Below are 20,095 nucleotides of genomic sequence, written 5' to 3' on the forward strand. Positions count from 1 at the left end.
CTTACTTCGAAAACGAACTCGCAAGAATGATCTGAATGTATTAACAAAACCTTCTAAAACTTGACTGGTCTACAGAAAACACATTCTTACTTCCACTTGTCTGTTTATTTGTGTTTACGGTGGAACACACAATTAGGAAGTCGGAGTGCGACGTAGTTTCTACGAAGATCCATTTATCTTGAACTAAAAAGAACCCTTCGTTTGTCTGAGGTGCATTATTTTTTTAAAAGTACCTTAAATCTACTATAATTTATAACAGTAGATGCATCCGTTATGTACATCCAAATACTTTTCATAAATTAACACGTGCTGCCTAATCTAATTTACCTGATAATTAAAATGTGAAAAAAGTTTAAGTTTTAAATATTTATATTAAGGATGAATACTTTAATTTCAAAACAAGGCAAAACGTACAAGCATCTAATATATATTCGGTTATAAGTTATTCGATGTGTTGATTTTTTATTTTTTTTGCTAACTGCAGATTTTTATGAAAACGTATTTCCAAAATGAGATTATAGAAACAATACTGTAGAAACAAAACCAAAAAAAAATGTGAGTGAGTCTTTCAGAACTCGCCAGTGATGTGTAAATATCTAACCTCGGTAACGAGAAAATTTATAGGTTATCATGTTGTTCATGTTGCAAATAAACTTATATAACGAAACGTGGACACGAAATTTGAAGTATATATATATTATTTTTAAAATAATGCCGTGAGTGATAAGCATACTGATCAATAAAGTAATCGCTTTTCAAATACATACCAAAAATTCTAGACGCGAATAACACCCTTACTTTCTGCGCCCACCGCTAGAATACGTTGTTTGAATCGCAAACGTTGCTTGCCATCATCAATTGCAGATAAAAGAATGAAACAAATGAATGTTTTTAACTATTAGAAAAGGCTCCGATGAAAGCGAAAAAGACTTGAAAAAAATCTTAAACCCCGGCTTTGGACCTTATTTTCGATAAGGAATTTTATTAAAATACTGTCCATCGTGTTGAAATTCACTAAAAAGTTAATACAAATAGTTTTCGCACACGTTAGAAGTTATAAATTAATGGTATTACTAAAATATTAACCTGAAACATTATAAAACACACATTATTACACTACGTATATGTTTCTATATTTGTTTTCTCTTAAACGACTGAAATTAGTCCGTAAATAATAATTAAAAACAAACCTTTAACTTACTGAGATGATTCGACAGTATTATTTAAATCTATGTTATGAAAACAAAGTATGTCGAAACAAGAACACATATGTCATGTTATTATTTAAAAAAACATACGTATTTTTAACCGTTATGATTCTGCCGGCTACAATATTGATACTGGCCATAAAAACATACACTGTTAAGTCATCATACTCTAGGCAGTTCTACAATAGTTACGAAGTGAATTGGACTCCTCTTGGGCACAATGAAACAGTAGGTATATAAAATATTTATTTGGATTATTGTTATGAACATGAACTACACCAACATTAACATTTTTTAATATATTGAAGTTAAAAACATGTATTGTTTAAGTTTTTATAATAGTACGATGCAGTGATTGCTGCATTAGGCGCCGTGGTGCCTATACCCACTAGCCAATCAGGGCTCGCCATTTTAAAACTCAAGTTTTTAAGATTTTTAATTAGCTAAGGAGTTTTGGAACGTTTCATTAAGTGGCGTCACTGCATTCTAAAGTGCAGTGTATTTATGTGGAAAACAAATGTCAACAAGATAGTATTCATCTTACTATAGATAACAGGCACTTATGAATGTGATCGCTATCTAAACGAATAAGGGTATATAATAACGCAGACATGTTGTGTTTGGGAGTGATTTCAATCGAATGAACACAGTCATTGCTCTTCTACAGCTTCCGTGTTGAATTTGCACAACCGACATCAAATTGCTAAATTGAATACAAGACACTTAAAACGCTATTCCTTACGTGCATTAGCAAATATAAACTGTTTCCTCACATTGTAAAAAAATTATATTGATAGATTAACATATATACTGGCCATTAGTTCGTGAATGACAGTCAACAGCTCAGTGGTCCTAAGTGCAAGCTTTTCATACTATGAACTGAACATTCTGGTCGGCCTGAAGTAATTTATTATCACAACACACACAGTGTTTTGAAATTCCAGCTGAACTTTGATTATCGCGTAGTATTACAGGCAATTGAATTTGGAGTTGCCCAACCTATATCCCGTTGATTAACAAGATCTGAACTGACACCTAGAAGTTAACAATTTTCACTAAACAGTTGATATTTATGTTTAAATTTGTTTAACTATCTGAACTAGCCCAAAGTTTATATTATTAAAAACAGTCATTTGCATCACATATTTTCCTATGTTTTGTTTATGTGAGATGTGCATATATATATATATATATATCCTTTGAAACCGTATATGTACAGTATTATTTATTATTTACTATCGGATCTTTATCCTAACAGCTGATATTATAGTGTGTTCATTTAAATGACCTGTACATGATATGTAACACAACACTACTGCAGGATCCAGGTGTTACTATTATCGCCACAGAACACAGGCATTATAGCAAGTACCACTCCTACAGACTCTATGTGCTATCCCCAACAATTGTGATAAGAAACACTAAGGGTGTATATAGATAGGCGTCCAACGCAATTAAACAAGAGATTGTAGTAGCACAGATGTAAAAAGTTCCAGTGACGAGACTCGAACCACGTCCCTTGGGGTCAACAAGTTCACGCTCTATCGCTGTGCTACCGAGGCCACTGACATATTGGAAGAAAAATATGTTTCATAATAAAAAAATACCGTTTCTTAGGTATTTTAAGAATTGAGGTTACTTTTTACTATGGCTATTTTAGTTTACCAAATATATTCCGGGAGCTAAGATGTTTACACATTAAAAATAGAAGTAAGTGGCCAGAAATTTAATAGTCAGAAAAAAATTAGTTATGATTATTTGCCTGACTTCTAATAAGTAGCTCAAATCTGGCGAAAAGTTTCCTACCAAACAACAAGCTAACTCATGCATGCCATTTTTTCACCCGGCATGACGGAGCCTAGGTTTTTTTTCTGTGCCTATAAATGTTTGACTAGAATAAGTGAAGAATCAAGAGATAAGATAAAGGAGTAGTTATAACAATAATTGTAATCTTGATGGCCAATCCCCAAGCAAAGCATTAGATTTTATGCGAACCTTACTCCATGTTTGATACCCAAATGATTAAGCGTAGAGGCTTAGGTCTCAGACACCTGCAAGTCCTTCCTAATGCGGATTACAATATTTTTACTGAAGGGCGCCCAGAGAAATTGCAGTGAAATGTAAAAGAAAATTCAGTATGATGTGTGATGAGCCTAGCCACCTAGTCAGGGATGTGTGTGTGTTCAGGATAACTGTGAAATATGAGCGGCAAGCTTAACACTAGACGGCGGAGAAATGAAGATAAAGGTTGGATGCGAGTTACTTGATAGTCCATTGAAAAGTTACATTTGGGGTTGCGTTTGTCAAAGGACGCAATTTTATTTTTTAGATATGAATAAATGATATTTTAGATATAAAAATATTGCATTATCAATAATTAAAACGATTATCATAAAACAAATAACAAGATGATTAAAAATTATGGCAAATCATTAATATTTATATTTATGTATAGTTATGAATACTGAAAAATAGTATTTGTTTCGCAGCGCTGTAAAACTTTAACTAAAAAATGAATTTAAAAATGTTTAAAATAAATTTGTTCCTTAAACACCATATATAAAAATGGTCTGATATAATTTTTTTTTAATGATTAGAAAATAAGTTATTTCGTAAAATAGATTTTTTTTCTCAAATTGGTATGGATTATCGCTTATAACTTTTTTATTTATGGTTCTACGACTAAAAGTTACTGGACAAAAGTTGTAGATAATTTTATTTGAAACAAAAAATGTTAAATAATAATTATTTAGTGAGACCTATAATTTGGCAGATAAACCGTAAAAACCATTTGAACCTCTTTTTCCAAGATGGCGGCCATGGGACAAGGGTTGCAACCCCACAAACTTATATTTAACTTTATACTAAACCCCCCTTCATATCTAAAAAATAAAATTGCGTCCTCTGACAAACGCACGCTAAGCCCACCAAAAAATGTAACATTTAAATGGACAATGAGTGCTTTTCAAGAAGCTTCATTGAGTTTTTTTTCATGCCACTAAACTATTCTGAAAACACGCGTTTTATCAATTTTTTCGATCTTATAAGAATACAGTTTAAAAACGAAATACGGAAAAAGAACTACTCATCCGCCGTCAGCGTCCGCTTTTCACGAACAGAAGACGCCATTCGTACGTGTTGAGCGGTTTTCCAATGGCGTATTTATTTTTGTGAAGCTCTGCACAACGTGTGTGCCCGGGTAGGAAGTGTTGTCGTAGCTACGCGCACGTAATGCTGGTTAGCCGACCACGTCAAACATTTACTTTACTAAACACGACCAGGAACTTGGTCTTCCGGGATACGAGAGGCGCGTTATTCCGCTCGTCGAACTTTTACGTCCGAGCTGGCCGTCGGCGGGTTTACCCAGCCCCCTCCCCCCCCCCCCCGGGGGGGGGAGGGGGGTGAAGGGTGGGACGGCCGGCGCGGAAGGAGATACACCGGGAAGCGATAACTCCCCGATGTGGCAGCGGACCGCGCGGAGGGTCCCAGATTTACGAGCGAGGTCGCGACTAGAGGCGACACCGGGTGCAGGCTGCGCGGGCCTGCACGGCTACCCGGGCGAGCTGCGGGGAAACATGGCGGGCGTCGCCGAGAGAAACTGAAGCCCCGAGCCGCCTCCCCGTCACTGAATGCAATACTTTTTAAACACCCACGTCTTTAAAAAAAAAGACTGTTTATTTACCATGGGCATAAAATGTTAACACTTTCTGCTCGTTTCACATAATTTGTATGGTTTCCAGTAAATACTATTTGCAATATAGTGTAATTTTTCAGGGAAAACTGAAGCATCAAGAAAAAATTTGTTATTGAAGCGGGCCCTCCTCCTCTTTTCATAATGCCCGGGCCCCGGGATTGCCGCCCCCCCCCCTCCCCGTCACTCTCTCGGTTGTCTTGATTTAATGATTTAGTATCATACATTATTTTACTTCTAATGTTTCGTTGTTTTTTTGCAATATTTTAAATTAATACATACCTACTATAACCAGATTTTAATGGTTTTGTAGAAAAGTGCTTTTCTATTAAAAATTAGACGTTATTAAATGTTTTTTATGAACCTTATTGAAAATAATTTTCATCGCATGTACTAAAACCATGTAATCATGCGTGATACAGTACGTATCTTTCTTTTTAGTGTATCGTACATTCATTAATCAATAAATAAAGATTTCTCAAAACAATAGAAATCTGAATACAGGGAAACATAATTTTTTATTATTTATATGGTAGTAGGAGGTTTATTTTGTAAACCACCAGGATAAGGGACATAGGAAGGTTGGAATTCAGAAACAATGGAAGTAATTTCCATTACTTTATTACATTTTTATACCAAAGCCAACATTTACATGGCACGTGAAACAATTCAACCGCTTGCTTCCTAAAGCCGGGGCTTCTAGACCAGGGATGCCTGCAAACAAAAAAAAATCGATTCCATAAACTAATACAAATAATATTACTGATTTATCACAAAGACATTTGCTTACTTTAGCATTACATTTAAATAATTATTGAAATAATAATCAAATATATTAAAAGAAGCTACTCACCGTTATTATGGTGGAGCTCTAAAGAAAATTACATTGTTAAAGAAAGTTACTTTGATTAAATAAAGATCTTACGTCATTAAAGAGTTCCTTGATACGAGTTAGTTTACTTATAGATTATCTTTGAATCGTTAAGGTTACAGTGTCCAATTGATATAAATATTACTTTTGTAAATCGAGTTCACTAACTGGCGCCGAGTGATGTGGCTCGTATCTGAGAAACTACTCGCCTTCTGTCGCGCAGTGTCTCCGGGGCACCCAGGGGCGATCACTGTCGCTCGCTGACTCGCTGACTTGCTGACTCGCTGACTCGCTGACTCGCTGACTCACTGACTCGCTGACTCGCTGACTCGAGCGCCGCCGCTCAGCTGGGCGATGTCCCCTGGCGAGTCTCGGAGGTCCCTGCAGCTTGCTGTTCGCCGAGGGACGGCACTCGCTCTGCGAGTTCCTGGTCGGTGGAACTGGATCCCAACCAGCAGCCCTCAGTGTCGGTGGAGTGGGTCAGTGTTGCCACTACTCGCCCAGCGAGTAGTACATTGTTGGTGGAAGACTCCAACCAGTGACCCACGGGCGAGTGGCTCAACACCCCATACTGCTTTCATCCGCCATGTGTCTTCATAGTGCCAAACAGCGCTGGGTTACCGTCTTGCCGTCTTATGTCGTGGCGTCGGGCTGGTGTCAGCAGACTTCTGGCATCGTCGATCGTCGAGGCGCGTCTTTTTTTGTTATTATTTCCCATTACCACTTAATTTTTGAAGCATAATTTCTTCAGCTGTGTCTAACCAGCAATGTTTAAAGTGCGTGTTCCAGCATCGTAGGCACATATGCACGTTTATGTAAGCAATCTGATTAGGATAGAGTCAATAAAGGGAAAACAATTACATACTGCTGAAGTTACTAGGAAAATTAAATAAAAACGTAGGGTTTGCAAAAACTGTTGCATATCAGTTAACAAATAAATAATTTAAAAAAAATTAAAAAGAAATATCCCTACATCTGATTTTATATTATAAACCTTAATAAAACGAGTTCAAAAATTGGAAAGACAAAACAGAAGTGTCTCAATCATTGTTTGATAAAATAAAAATGAAAAAGAAAAACACAAGTCCATTATTGATACAACTTAAACAATAAAAATAGGGCAAACAAAAAATCGTTGTCTTGGATCGTATGTGGAACAGGCTGTCATAAGACGAGGTTCGTTAAGGAGGTCGGTTAGGTCATAATCACACATCCTATTATGAGCTTGTGGTACTTGGCCGTCGTACTGTGCGATGTTTGCAATTATACTGTATTAAAATGTCGTGCTGCTCGATAATATAAAGTGGTTGCTATATTATGGGTAATCGTTTGTGATTAATTGACCCTACCATTTAGTAAAGCTCAGAAGCTGCTGTAGCAATGGTTCTCCCAAAATTATGCTCAGACAAAAATTAAACAGTGATCTCATTGACCGCATGACCGAAGGTGAGGCTGTGGCCCAGATCGCATCCCTTTAAAAAATAAAAAAAAGGCAGACCAACATTAGCCATAGTCTTATCCGTGTCAATAAGGGAATAGGAAAAGCTGTTTCAGTATCAATCAGACATCAATCGGACTGCATTAAATGCTGTGAGAGATTGTGCAGCCATGTGTAAGAGGTAGGTGGTTCACGTAAAAATTTTCTCCATATGAACTCCTAGATATTTAGCACTGGTGACCCACTGAATGGTCCTCCTCTCCCCCTCATAGTGGGCGCAGATTTTGGGCAGCGATGTGTTTTTGTCATAATAAGAGCAGTGGTTATTTCTGAATAAGGAAGAAACCCCCCCCCCTCCCCCCAAATTCCTGGAGGTAGTTTGTGTACGAAGACTCATGTGTGCTTTAGTATTCAAGATGTATACGCGTTGGACTGTGACCAGAAGGGCGGCATCATCCACATAAAGAATAACTCGAAAATTTAGAATCTTAGGAAACTCTGCAATAAAAATAAAGAAAAGAAGTGGACTTAAAAATAAACCTTGAGAAACACTGGCAGCAATTGTATGGTGAGAAGAAAGGGTCCCAGCTACACCTAAGAAAATGTATGACCAGATAAATAACTATGCAAACTGGTTATAATAGATATTCTGGATAGCAGTATGTTCGCAGTTTTGTGAGAAGTGCGTGATGATGTATGATTAAATGATCGTAGTTGTTGAAACCTACTTGAACATCATCGACAGCAGTAGTCACCACCTGAATTGCTGAGTTTCTTCTGCGAAAACTGAACTCAATGGGTGGGAGGATTTGTAATTTGACTGTGAACAGCAGATGACCAGATAAGATTCTCTCTGTCATCTTGAACAGTATGGAGAAAAGGTAGATGGTTTGATATGCTGTTATTAAATGTGGTGGTTTCCAAGATTTGAGGTTAGGCACCACTACAGCTAGCTTCCGTGCTGCAGGAAAATAACATCGTGAAATATGACATCAATTATACTAGTGAAGTGTACAATAGCTTTATGGGACAAAGATTTTAGGAGTTGAACTTGTAATCCATCTGCTCCTGGGGCTGAAGACCATCATAGTTTCCCTACAACATGAACAACCTCTCCTTGTGAGGTAAGCATCCCACCTTCCAAAGATTCTGGGAGTCCAAGGGAGTATTAAGGGTGGCTAGGTTGGCTTCCGGTGTAACAGTTTGACCTGGGTGTGTACTGAAAGTATGTTTAAAATGAACAGCCAGTGCTGCTGCCTGTTATCAATAAGAAAAATAAAAAAATAAATAAAACTTTAACTAAAACATGACTTGTTCTAAATGTTCCTACTGACTGGCTACTACAGAAATTTAGCTGGGATCACATCCCTTAAGACAGCTGACTACATATTTTATTCACACGATTTCGCCGTTGTCGTGAAAAGCCTCTTAACACAGAGGACGTCGAGATGACGCAGTAAGTAGCCGAAGTCAGAGTACTGAGTACCGCGGTGGCGGACAAAGCTCCTAATTAAAATGGGCGGTCGGCCCTAGGGAAAATAGGGGGAAGGTTCGGTTCTAGGCCAAAGACATCCGGAGGTGACCGAGTGGTCGTAAGCACGACTTCAGTTGTTTGCGCCGAACAGCGACTGCCGCTCTCTCTACCGGCGGGCACAGAAAGCAACAAACAATCGACTTCTGCAGGTCGTGATTTGAAATCATAGGGGCTTATGGTGCCACGGAGCTGCTCTCTAGCGGCATAAAGGGGAACTAACAGAGGCGGTGAGCTGAATCGCCACCAGATGTCACGAGCGTGGACTCTGCATGCTGGCGACCAGGGCCGAAGTTACTTTTTCTGTTACTAGGTGTCGTGGAGGGCTCTGTAGGGCAAGGGAGAATGTCCTTGGAGTAGGCCACTGCCTTGGCGGGAATCACGCCAGGGCAATAATCTTGGGCTAAATTCTTAGAATCAAGGAGTGGTTTAGGTGTAGTAAGGGGGGGGGGGGAGGAAACGCAACCAGGCTGGGAACGAGTCTCCTAGCCATGACTTTCAAAGAGTGAACCTAAGACGTATGCGGGATGGGAAAGACTATGGTCAGCTCGTCTCTGAGAAATGGTAACAATTCGTCCAGAGCTGCTGTATGCAGTTTTGTTCATGCAGGGAAATAATATTACAAACCCTGGATGTGACTACAGGCGGGAGAAATTTCAACCGGGCTTCTAATGACTACATTTGACTAGCAAAAGCTCAGATTGATCCTTGAGAAAGGGTGCCTCGGTCCACTGGCACAAAGTTTAACTACGTATAGTACACCAGCCTAACAAAGTGTAAATCATCCTTTTGTAACTAAATTATAAAGAAAAATAAAATTTCAAAAAATAATTTAAAATATACTAATAATAAAAAAATCGTACCGAAATGCCTAATTTCCGGCACATACTCCCCCGCTTGAATGCGGAGTATAGAGAAAAAAAAATAACACTTATACTCTTTAGTTAGGCGAGTTACCAGGTTCGCCAGTATCCTACTACTTACAATAAACGCAGAATTAATTCCATGACCTTTGACGGTAATACCTTATAGGTTTCAAACAACTTTTATAATTAAATGGGTCCATTTAATACTGTTTTAATTATTTAAAATGTATCCTTAAAGTCATTGAATAAATAAAAATATTAAATTCAAAGTATAAATTTAATGTACCTGTATGCTTACAACTATTTAGGTCGCTGCTATATTAATGAAATGAAATTCATCCCGTTGATCTCAGATATTGGATATCACGTAGGAACACAAAATGGGCGCTATGAGGGAGGCCGAAATGCACTGAGGCCGAAACAAGGGATATGCGTCCTTGAGCACTCAGTTACGAATTGGGATTGTAACCCCTGTAAATGGGTATGGTAGCCCTGTATATGAGCCTGATAGCTCTGTAACTTACGAACTAAATGGGAATGAAAACCCCTGTACATGTTTCTCTGTCTTTCCATGAGAAGTCGAAGACATTGAGTCATAGCTCTGCACAATCAGACGATGGATCAGACTAAAGAGATGAATTTATTACTTGCTTAAAAAGCGAAGTACACCTCGGTCCCGGGACCTACATTTATTAACTCACATAGGATCCATGCTCAGACTGCAGGGTGATCAGACCAACAGACTGGAGCACAGACACCTAAGAGGAAATTTCACCCCGAGTTAGATCGGGTTCGAAACCCGAAAGATCAACGAACTTGGATGAAAAATGGATAATGTAAAAATAATTTGAACATTAGAAAAAAAGTTTTCATGTGCACTCAAATTTAATTAATAAGTAAAAGTATGTATATAAAATTGTAACACCTGATATTATAATCCTAAAAAAATAAAACTAACTTATAATTAATTTTAATTTCGCCGTCAGATCTTCCATGGCGGGCATGAAAGTTCACACTGCCTGAGAGGGGGTTTGAACATAGGCCGTCCAAAGGGTGAGTTCTGGGGATCTAACCCAGTGACACTCGGTGGTCATAGGATGTTTCGCCTAGAGGACCGGGTCGTGGCTCGTTGGCGCAGAGGGCCCTTACTTTAGCGCTGCTCGGTGGCTAGCTTGACCTTGCTCGACTTTTAGGAAACACACCAAAATAAAACCTTGATGCCACCTTGGAAGTCACAATTGCAAAACAATGCAAAATCATATCATCATAATGATGGAAAACAAACTACTAACTTTAGAGAGAGTGCAATAAAAAACATGTTAACATAATTTTTTTTGTAAACATAGATGTACGAGCTGCAGTGCTCAGTTTTCTGTACGTAGCTGTACATCAACTGACAATAAAAATATATAATGTTAAAATGGTTTAAAATAAAAATCATAATTACAAAATTTATCACTCACTTACTTTGAAAGCTTAAACTTTATATTTTAGTTGTTTACCTATACGTCGACGTAAATAAGAAGTACTCTATCTTAACGAAAATCATCGCAGTGCTAGCGTAAAAAAAACGTGTGGGAAAAATTCGACCGACACACTGACAAATATAATCCAATAAACCTTTAGTTGAAGGTAGTGACTGCACCTCTCGTTGGGTGATCACGAAAATCATTTAAATAAAAGCTAGGCACATGGATGTGTATGGTAACACAATGAAATGATGTGTCTAAGTATATTCACGTTGCTTGTGAACGACACAATTGGATTAGAGTACTTGTTAATATTACTTAAGAGCATATACTAATTTTACATTACTTACATAATGAATGGACCCTTTTATAGATTTATTTTATGTATTATTAAAAAAAATCGTTAATTTTAAGATACTTAGAAATCGTAAACAATGGCATTTTCTTAACATTAGCTAAAACAAAATAGTTATTATTATCATATTATTTGTATTGTTGATATTATTATAAGTTATATATAAAATTATTATTTTATATTTTAAGTTCCCCTAGACTAAGAAAATACTTTGCTGCTAGATTTAAAGCAGTATAGATTATTTATAGTGCCTGTTTTGGTGACATAAAAATAATATTATTAGTACATACAAAGCATGGGTAGTTCGTTTACAAAATCGTGGCACGTGGGAGGAGCCCAAAGGAGAGGAGAGGGGGTTCCGCGCGGTTGGCGGCCCTATCACGAGGTGAAGAGATAACATGGCGGCGCGTAAAATTATACTAATAATTAAAAAAAATCGTGCCGAAATGCCTAATTTCCGGCACAAAGGGTAGCCATCTAAATCAACATGGTAAAATGTCATCATCTAGTTGTACTGATGAGTTGGCAGTGAGGTTGATGTGCCTGTCCTAATAAGCACGCAAACGATGCCAGTGGGCATGGTGGAAATCAAGGCAAGGTGGATAGCCTCCTATACCAGCCTGAAGTTGCAGCGTCCCTGTGACCGACAAATGGTTAGAGTCCATCAATGTTCATTATTCAGATGCAAACACACGAAGGGGTAAACCTAGAAAGAAATCCAATACTGATGGACGGTGCGATATCAGTGGATCGTAGTAAGATGGTGTGGGTGAGTCAGATTTCTGAAGGCCCGTTTCACGTCCTCGCCAGACGATCACACCAGAGCCACATAGGGGGTGTTTAAAGTTGACGTTACCGTCAATGATACATGTTCCTAACTATTACTTCCTTTTGTAAAAGAAAATATGTGTGGGGATATTCCAGCTTGTCATAGATTATATCTTAAAAGGTAGGTATTATGACAAAAATGCAGTTTAAAATTCCTGATTTCGGAAGATATTAAAATAAAAAAAGAATTGATTAATTTTTGTTTGGTTTACAAGTGTAATAGTTTAAAATGCACCTGAATAGGAATGTTTTATAGAGCTTACCGAATACTATTTGTTTCTTGATGGGATCAGTTTCTCAAGACTACATTCTATGAATATTTTTATGAAATTTAGAGAGGTTTCGTACATATTTTCTGTAAACATAGAATTACTGACTGCCAGTAGACTGAAATGTAGACGTCACTTTGGTAAGAATGAGTTCCAAACAGAATACACGGAATTTATCTTAAACGTAAAATGTTATTTATGGATACATTCTATTTAAAAAAAAATCAAATTGATTTAGTACTCAACTGGAAAAAAAAATGGAAACTTGACGTCTAATATATAGTTTACTTCTGTATCACAGGTTGAGTTCAGTGCACTATTCTGGCTTTTGAGTGACGTGCAAACCAATACTAACGTGGCAGGAGATAGCTATTCCGACTGGTAATATTTCAGTTTGGACAGCCCATAAAAAATCTCAAGAGTTAAAAAAGAAGTGGAAAATGTTGTTGCTGAAGCAAGAATAAAACTTTCAGAGTGTTTGGAATGCAAATTGTGGTTCCAAATTCGAAAATGAGTGGATTCACAAACCCAAATGTTCGTAAAAGGGATTTGACTATGTATTTAACATTTTACCGTCTGTAAAGTATGCAACTGGAAACGGTTATTATTTATTTTCTTCAGTACATGTTTTTCAAAAATATTTATCGTTTTTCTTCCGTCTAACGAAATTATTTTGAACACTTTCAAATGATGTTACTAAAACGAAAACGGAGAATTGAAACCTACATACATGTAGATTGTTAGCTGCCTCTATGTTCCACTTATTTACTTAAGGAGCCTGGCTAGTCAGGTGGATTTTTGCTAGAGCAGAGTGATAAGAGAGACTCTCACTGATGCATATAGCATGGTATCACCTTTAAACTCAAGACTCTGAATTTGCACGCAGTCTTCTCGTTGAATTTAGGGAAACTATGATATTCTAGCTGCCAACTTACACTTGTATGGCGGATAAATGAAGATAAAAGTGTACTTCTTGTCCCACGAGTGCTCTTAGGAATCTGAACCGGGTGTTTTCATGACTCAAATGTATTCTGAAAACCCGCGTATATTTAATTATCACTCTTCTATGAATACGATTTAAAAACTAAACACAGAAACAAAACTACCTATCCGTATTCAGCATATTCTCGGATGATTTTCGTAAAAACACCCCAATCGGATATCTTTATGAGTTTTCAAATCACATGGTGTCTTCTGAAGCTCTACACACCATATGTGCGCCCATGTAGGCTATGGCATTAAACACCAAATTCATTTGTAAGTCATCAGTGAAATGTTTTACCATACGAGGGATATTATGTGGAGCGTTTTGGCACAGTGTCAACACGCTTGACTCGCATTCCAGAGTTCCCGAGTTTGGATATCAGGCAAGCCATCCTGATTTCAGCTTTCCTTGGTTTACTAGAAATCAGTCCCGGCAAATGTTGGGATGGTTTCTTAAAATAGGTCATTATCTATGTCGTATGTTATCGTTAATAATGACCTCGTTGTCGTAAAAGATTTTAAATAAATTAAAGGGAATAACATACGTAAAGCTTTAATAATATTGTAGACATTCTTGCAAATTAAAGCCATAAACATTTATAAGACAGGAAAATTATTTTCAGACAAACAATAGAAAAATACTTTGGTAATTCTGTTTTCTATAATAACCCTTTAATTGTTTAAAATATCAAACTTCAGCTAATCTTAATGGGCTAAACTTAATATCTCTAATTATAATGAGAAATAACTAACTTATTTTTAAAAATTATTTTTGATGTTCCTTATCTGACAAAAAAAAATCGGGAAATAATTCTTTAAATTGGAAATGGATAATAATAATCTTAAAGGCCGCCAAAAGTTTCAAGCAATATAAAAAAAACGCGTAGTCTGTTTGTATACGATAGTACCGACTGAGCTGTTTTAATTTAATTTTTATCATTAATTAGGTGTAAATTCGAATGAAATATTACGAATTATATATATATTTAACTAATTCGTAATTAGACTGTCTGTTAGACTCCAACAACCAATCAAAACACAACGAAGACAAGCGATTAGCGAGAAAAGAATACCCGTTTTCAACTTAAAGACTCTTCAACACGGACCACTCGGTCGCGTCACTGCGTAGCGCCACGCAGTCGCATGAACAAGCCACCGTGTTCCATGTGAATGAATACGCTGCAAAGAAGCGCCACAGAGGAAAGTAGTTTGGTCACAAAGCAAGAAAGATGAGATTCGCAACTCAATGCTATAACTAACGTTCTTATTTTCTTTAAAAATCAGAGAACTGTGAGGTATTTATAAGCATCCTAACAACTCGAAAGTCGTTAATATTTCGAAAGTAAATGATGACAACCATGATTTTTTTTTGTGGGCGTACGTTTCTGGGAATATTCACCATTTATGTTTAAGATTATCTATTTTTCAATGCTGAATAACAGAAACACTATGTTAAAATGCTTTGTTTTTTGTTTCAAAAATTAACTGCATAGCCACAAAGTATAAGTGTTGAAAACTATCACTTAATTTTAATGGAAAAAATTCACGCGTGCGTACGTCTGCACACAAGCACGTGACATCAGTGATTATTTCAATGCCACCAAGATAATTAAACATTCTCAAAAATTATTCCAAAGTTTAATATTTTGCAATTATACTCAATACACAATTATGTTAATACAGCATTCCATATATTAGTACAAATAATGTTTGTGGAATTACTTTTTTATTTAAGTTATTACGTTTAAGAAGTTTCTTTATATTTAATACTTAACACTTGATGTTTGCATTTCTCAACCTCACAGCTATTTTAGTGGCCATATTCCGCCTATTCAATTGCACATACTTATGTAGGCGCGTTAGAAGTTATAGGCCTACTTACTTGGCGTAGTAAAAAACTATCTTTAATTTTGTATGCAAATAATTATGTAAAAAAGATAAAATAATAGAAGGTCTATAGTGATATTATAAATATGTTTCGTAAAATATAAATTCCATTAATGTAAAATTTTAAATAAATACTTAATATTCAATATTAATATAAACATGTGTATAAAGTTATTTATATAATTTAGTAACAATTAGATATAAGTTTTAATAATGTAATTCAATAAATATACTGAAGGTATATTCTTTATTATAATTTTAACTATTTAATAAATAATACAGTAATAATTTAAAATTTATAATGCAAATAAATTATAGATACGGAAAATTATATCAGTCATAAAAATTCACTCCACAAAGTTTATAAACACAATTTATGTAACTAATATTAACAATAAATAAACCTTTTTAATTATATGGACCAGTTGCATTGAACAATTACTCAATTATTTGATTTAAAAGCACATATACAATCTTTATTTGTATGTAATTTTGTTTTTGCGTGTAGCCTTTATTTTCATCCTGTGATAATTTTTTTGCATGAAGCGCGCGCATCGTCCAAATTCACTCTCATTATTTTTTCATAACGCATCTTAAGAAGTTAATTTCAATATGTTTATACAAATTGTGTTCAAACATAAAATAGACATTTATATAAGTTTACCTTCCATGCTTTTTGACAAAGCTACTTTTGTCTGTGGCGTTTCTCTGCAGCGTATTCATTCACACGACACTGAGTGGCGCCACTCGGTGGCTTGCTCATGCGACTGCGTGGTCCGTGCTGAAGGGGCCTAACAGCTGGACCAGAGCATATGGCGAGGTGGCAACAAGTGGGACACGTTCGCCTGTACGTCTTGGGCATGGTGCGGAGAAACAGTAACTCCTTCTACCTCTATAGGAAGATTCACGAGCAGTTACTACCACTCAGGCCGGTATTCCAACACACAAAAGTAAGGGTTCAGGTGTTGAATATGCTACACCTGTTCCATAACTGGATTCCTAGTGCACGATAGGACACGGCCAGTTACTTATTTTTAGGGAACGGATTTTGGTGTCCCATTCGTTGCCGATCTGTTGCTCAAACTCCGCGCATGCGCAGAGCTCCGTTGATTTCGGTCAGATGACGAACTCGCGTCTGGTGCCATTAACTCGTATATATTCAATTTTGTGATCGTAGGGGAACGTACCAAGCGTTTTGGTGTGTTAAATAAAACTACAATGCAGCGAAATTATCCTGGAATACATTAATTACACTTTAATGGCCATAGCGAGAAATAATAGCAACTTAAAAAGTACGTGAGAAATTTAGAAACGTGGTTCTATTTTTGTGCGATGGTGCTGCTATATCTAGTATTTTTGTCGTAAAAATTGTATCGATTGTTGTAAAACGTCCGCTAGAATGCGTGTAAACCAGTTTCTAATATAGCGCTGGGCACGTTTTACTAAAACTTTGGCCGATTTGTTTCCTTACTGGGATTCGTTTTGGAAACGTTCTGGAATACGGCCCGCGAGTTGGGTTACGGTTGTATCCCAACAAGGCAGTGCAAGTGCGTATTCGCCCCCTTACCCGAGCGTCTTGGAATACCGCCCACACAGAGCGTATTCGTTATCTACATTATTTGAGACAACATATTCCGTATAGACCTGAGCCTTTTATCCCAATATTGGCGGAGTGTTTTGACATACAATGAACAGCTTGTTGCGCAGGGGGATGGGCGGAGGACGTTCTTTACCAAAGAACTGCAGAAGCGCTTCCCCGTATCATCCATGCCGCTAGACTATTCAAGAAACAGCCGTATGCAGCCAGGTAGAGCAACAAGTGTGGCACATACGTGAACATAAACATTTATGAACACATTTTGTAAGCTTTTTTCACAATGCGGTCGTATAATATATCCCTATATTTACATTCAAATGGGTTATTATTGTATTTGTAATTTTTCTGATGTTTCGAATTTTTCTGCAAATATTAGGAACATTGCCAACATTTATATGAGAAATTTTTTCTCCAAGTGATGGAAGTAATAAGCGATGATATTGACACTGTAAAAAGAAGTTGTGTAATTTTACACGACGTAAATAACACCAAAACTTGTAGGTCTGTAATTAAAGTAACATCGGTTAAAATTATTTTGCCTCGTAAATTAATTTTAAAAAATCATTTAATAAGATTTGGTAAATACGCCATAGCTCTTGATGTATTTTAACTCCGTGTTAAGTAAATTCACAAATGAATGCGTTACTTATATATCTACCACAACTTCCAGTTGATTCTACTGCATGATTTACTCAACTTACACTAACAAGAACATATTAATTTGTTCTACTTCCAAAAATATTTTATGTTTGGTAGCTTCTAGCTGTTTTTGAACAATGTGTAATTACTTTATATGTATATATTTTAATTTTATTACCTTTCAATGATCTGTGTGACCTAGTGGAGGATCGAACACACAACTCCCTAATGGTTAGTCAAGCATCTAAACATCACGACCATCGTGCGGGATTACGACTTTCGTAACCGAATGTAAATAAGTTGGGATTTTGTCAGTATGAATAGTAAAATAAATTGTACTTTTGTAGTGTATTTGTAGTTGTAAATTTACTGTAGTAAATTTTATACACTTTTACAATTATTTAAATATGTAAGTACAACTAAGGCCAAAAAAAGCCATTAATTTAACACTTTTTAAATGCGCAATTTCACATATACAACCAAATGTGATATTTAACACATACGTTTCTGAAATAAAATATTTACATTTACATATTTAAATGAAGCTTGTTGCACAATTTGGTAATCTAGAAACATTAATGTAAAATTACACAACTTGTAATTGTTAAAAAAAATGCAATACATAAATGTCAAATTGCTAAATGTTTGTAATGCAACTAAACTAAATAAATTTACAGCATAGGTGTAAAACTTTCAAAAGAATCGCTAATTTTTTTACACCAATGTTGAGTTTTTATTAACAACAACATACATTTGGTGTAAAGCTACACGACAGTGTGGTAATTTTGCCCAAGGAATGTTGCATGATAAGCTCACATAAAAATGAGTAAATTTACACTTGCTAGTTTTCTTTTGAAACGCATACTTTCTGTGTAAAATTACACCATGTCCGTCTTCACAACTTAACGTATAATTTTATTTTATGTTAATACAGTTTTACTAGATCATTGTGGGTGAAGTAGTAATTATGCATACTGTATATGTAAAAGTGTACAAACTGTAGGTTTTTTTTCCCTCTAGAATTAAAAACAATAATACTTACACCGAATGTGTAAATTTACACTAATTTTTTACAGCGTGGGCGTTACTCCTCGCGATGTATATATATGTATATGTGTGTGTGTATATATATATATATATATATATATATATATATATATATGTTCGCGCTACGGCTGGAATACTTTCTCGCTTTTTGTTGGCAATACCCGAACCTTGTTTACCTTTGGCAAACCTCCCTCCAGCCAGAGCTGTGGATTGCCAGGTCAGGCACGGTCCGTTTGTGCGCTACCTTGGCGCGGGGTCTGCACTGTTCGAGGCGGGCGCCGTGTGAGGTTCGAATGGGGCTTTTCACGCTTCACTGGCGCACTGTCGTTTGGGGAGGGGGGGCAGGGGCACACGGATCATCGGCGCGGCGTGCGTACGTCCGTTCCCAAAGCGGCGGCTGGGAAACGCACCGCAGCGTGCGGCCCGGTTGCTTCAACTGCCGGTCCGTCCTGGCAATACCTCTCTCTGTTGTTAACACAGCGAAACACGCCCCCTGAATCCGAGCATTTCGAGCGTATACAATGCGCAACTCTGCGCCTTACAAAGAGAGTTTCTGTGGCTTTGAACATTCCTACAAAAATCAGTGTTGCGGGTGAGGATATATTTGAAATACTCCTGTAAAGAACTCATTTATGCGGGGCCGCCTCACGCTTTAAAAGTGAAACTCCACAGACTGGTGGTAGTTCTGCGTTAACACACAAAGAGCGCTGCTGCTGCCGCCATCTGTGTTTGCGGCAAGTAACGTGGTAGTTTAACTATGATACATCAATTCGCGATTCTAGGGGATTTATGGTTAATGCTTTTGCAGTAAAATTATTAGTTATGTGAAAATAATGTTTTCAAAATTATATTTACTTGAAAATTCATATTAGAGAAGAAAAAAAGGCTTTAGAACAATGTGCGAGAAGCGCATGTGACGTATCCGCAGTAACAAGACCTTGTCATAACCAACAGCTCGTTGTCGCTATAGTGCAAGAGAAACAAGCATGGTGCCCAATAGCAATGCCGTTATGCCTCTTTCTTACTGGTCGTTGCACTTTCGAAAAGCCCCAAGCTCCACGCTATTTATTTATTGCTACTTTTCGTTACGGTACTTATCGTTGCGATCTGAAGACGTTATCGCTCCAAAGTACCGTACCGGCTGTAAAAAAAGTTCATTAAAAAATTGGTTTTTACAAAAATAATAGTTTTCATCCACTTCTATATTTGATGTGTAAACATATAAGAACACAGTATACGGCATTTTTTGGTAAATTCGAGAAAATGAAACGGAAGTCAATGAACGGAAATGTGTCCCAAAGATGGCGGACCAATGCGTGGCACCATAAACCCACATGGTCACATTCGTAAACATCAGGGGACGTACCAAAAGTATTGGTGTGCCAAAAGAAACTTTATGATAGTGAAACTACCCT

At 36.8% G+C, this 20,095-nt stretch overlaps 1 protein-coding gene across 1 annotated transcript in view; it reads right to left on the reverse strand.

Annotated features, from left to right (window-relative positions):
- LOC134537632 (thyrotropin-releasing hormone receptor-like) overlaps nt 1-20,095 on the reverse strand; it is a 131,369-nt gene that overhangs the window by 17,674 nt on the left and 93,600 nt on the right. The window contains exons 6-7 of the mRNA XM_063378331.1: nt 10,059-10,076; nt 949-961 (exon numbers count right to left, since the gene is read on the reverse strand). Of these exons, the coding sequence (XP_063234401.1) occupies nt 949-961; nt 10,059-10,076 (31 nt within the window). The remainder of the gene's footprint in view (nt 1-948; nt 962-10,058; nt 10,077-20,095) is intronic.

Source organism: Bacillus rossius, chromosome 1 (genome assembly GCF_032445375.1).
Source record: "Bacillus rossius redtenbacheri isolate Brsri chromosome 1, Brsri_v3, whole genome shotgun sequence".
Taxonomy (NCBI): domain Eukaryota; kingdom Metazoa; phylum Arthropoda; class Insecta; order Phasmatodea; family Bacillidae; genus Bacillus; species Bacillus rossius.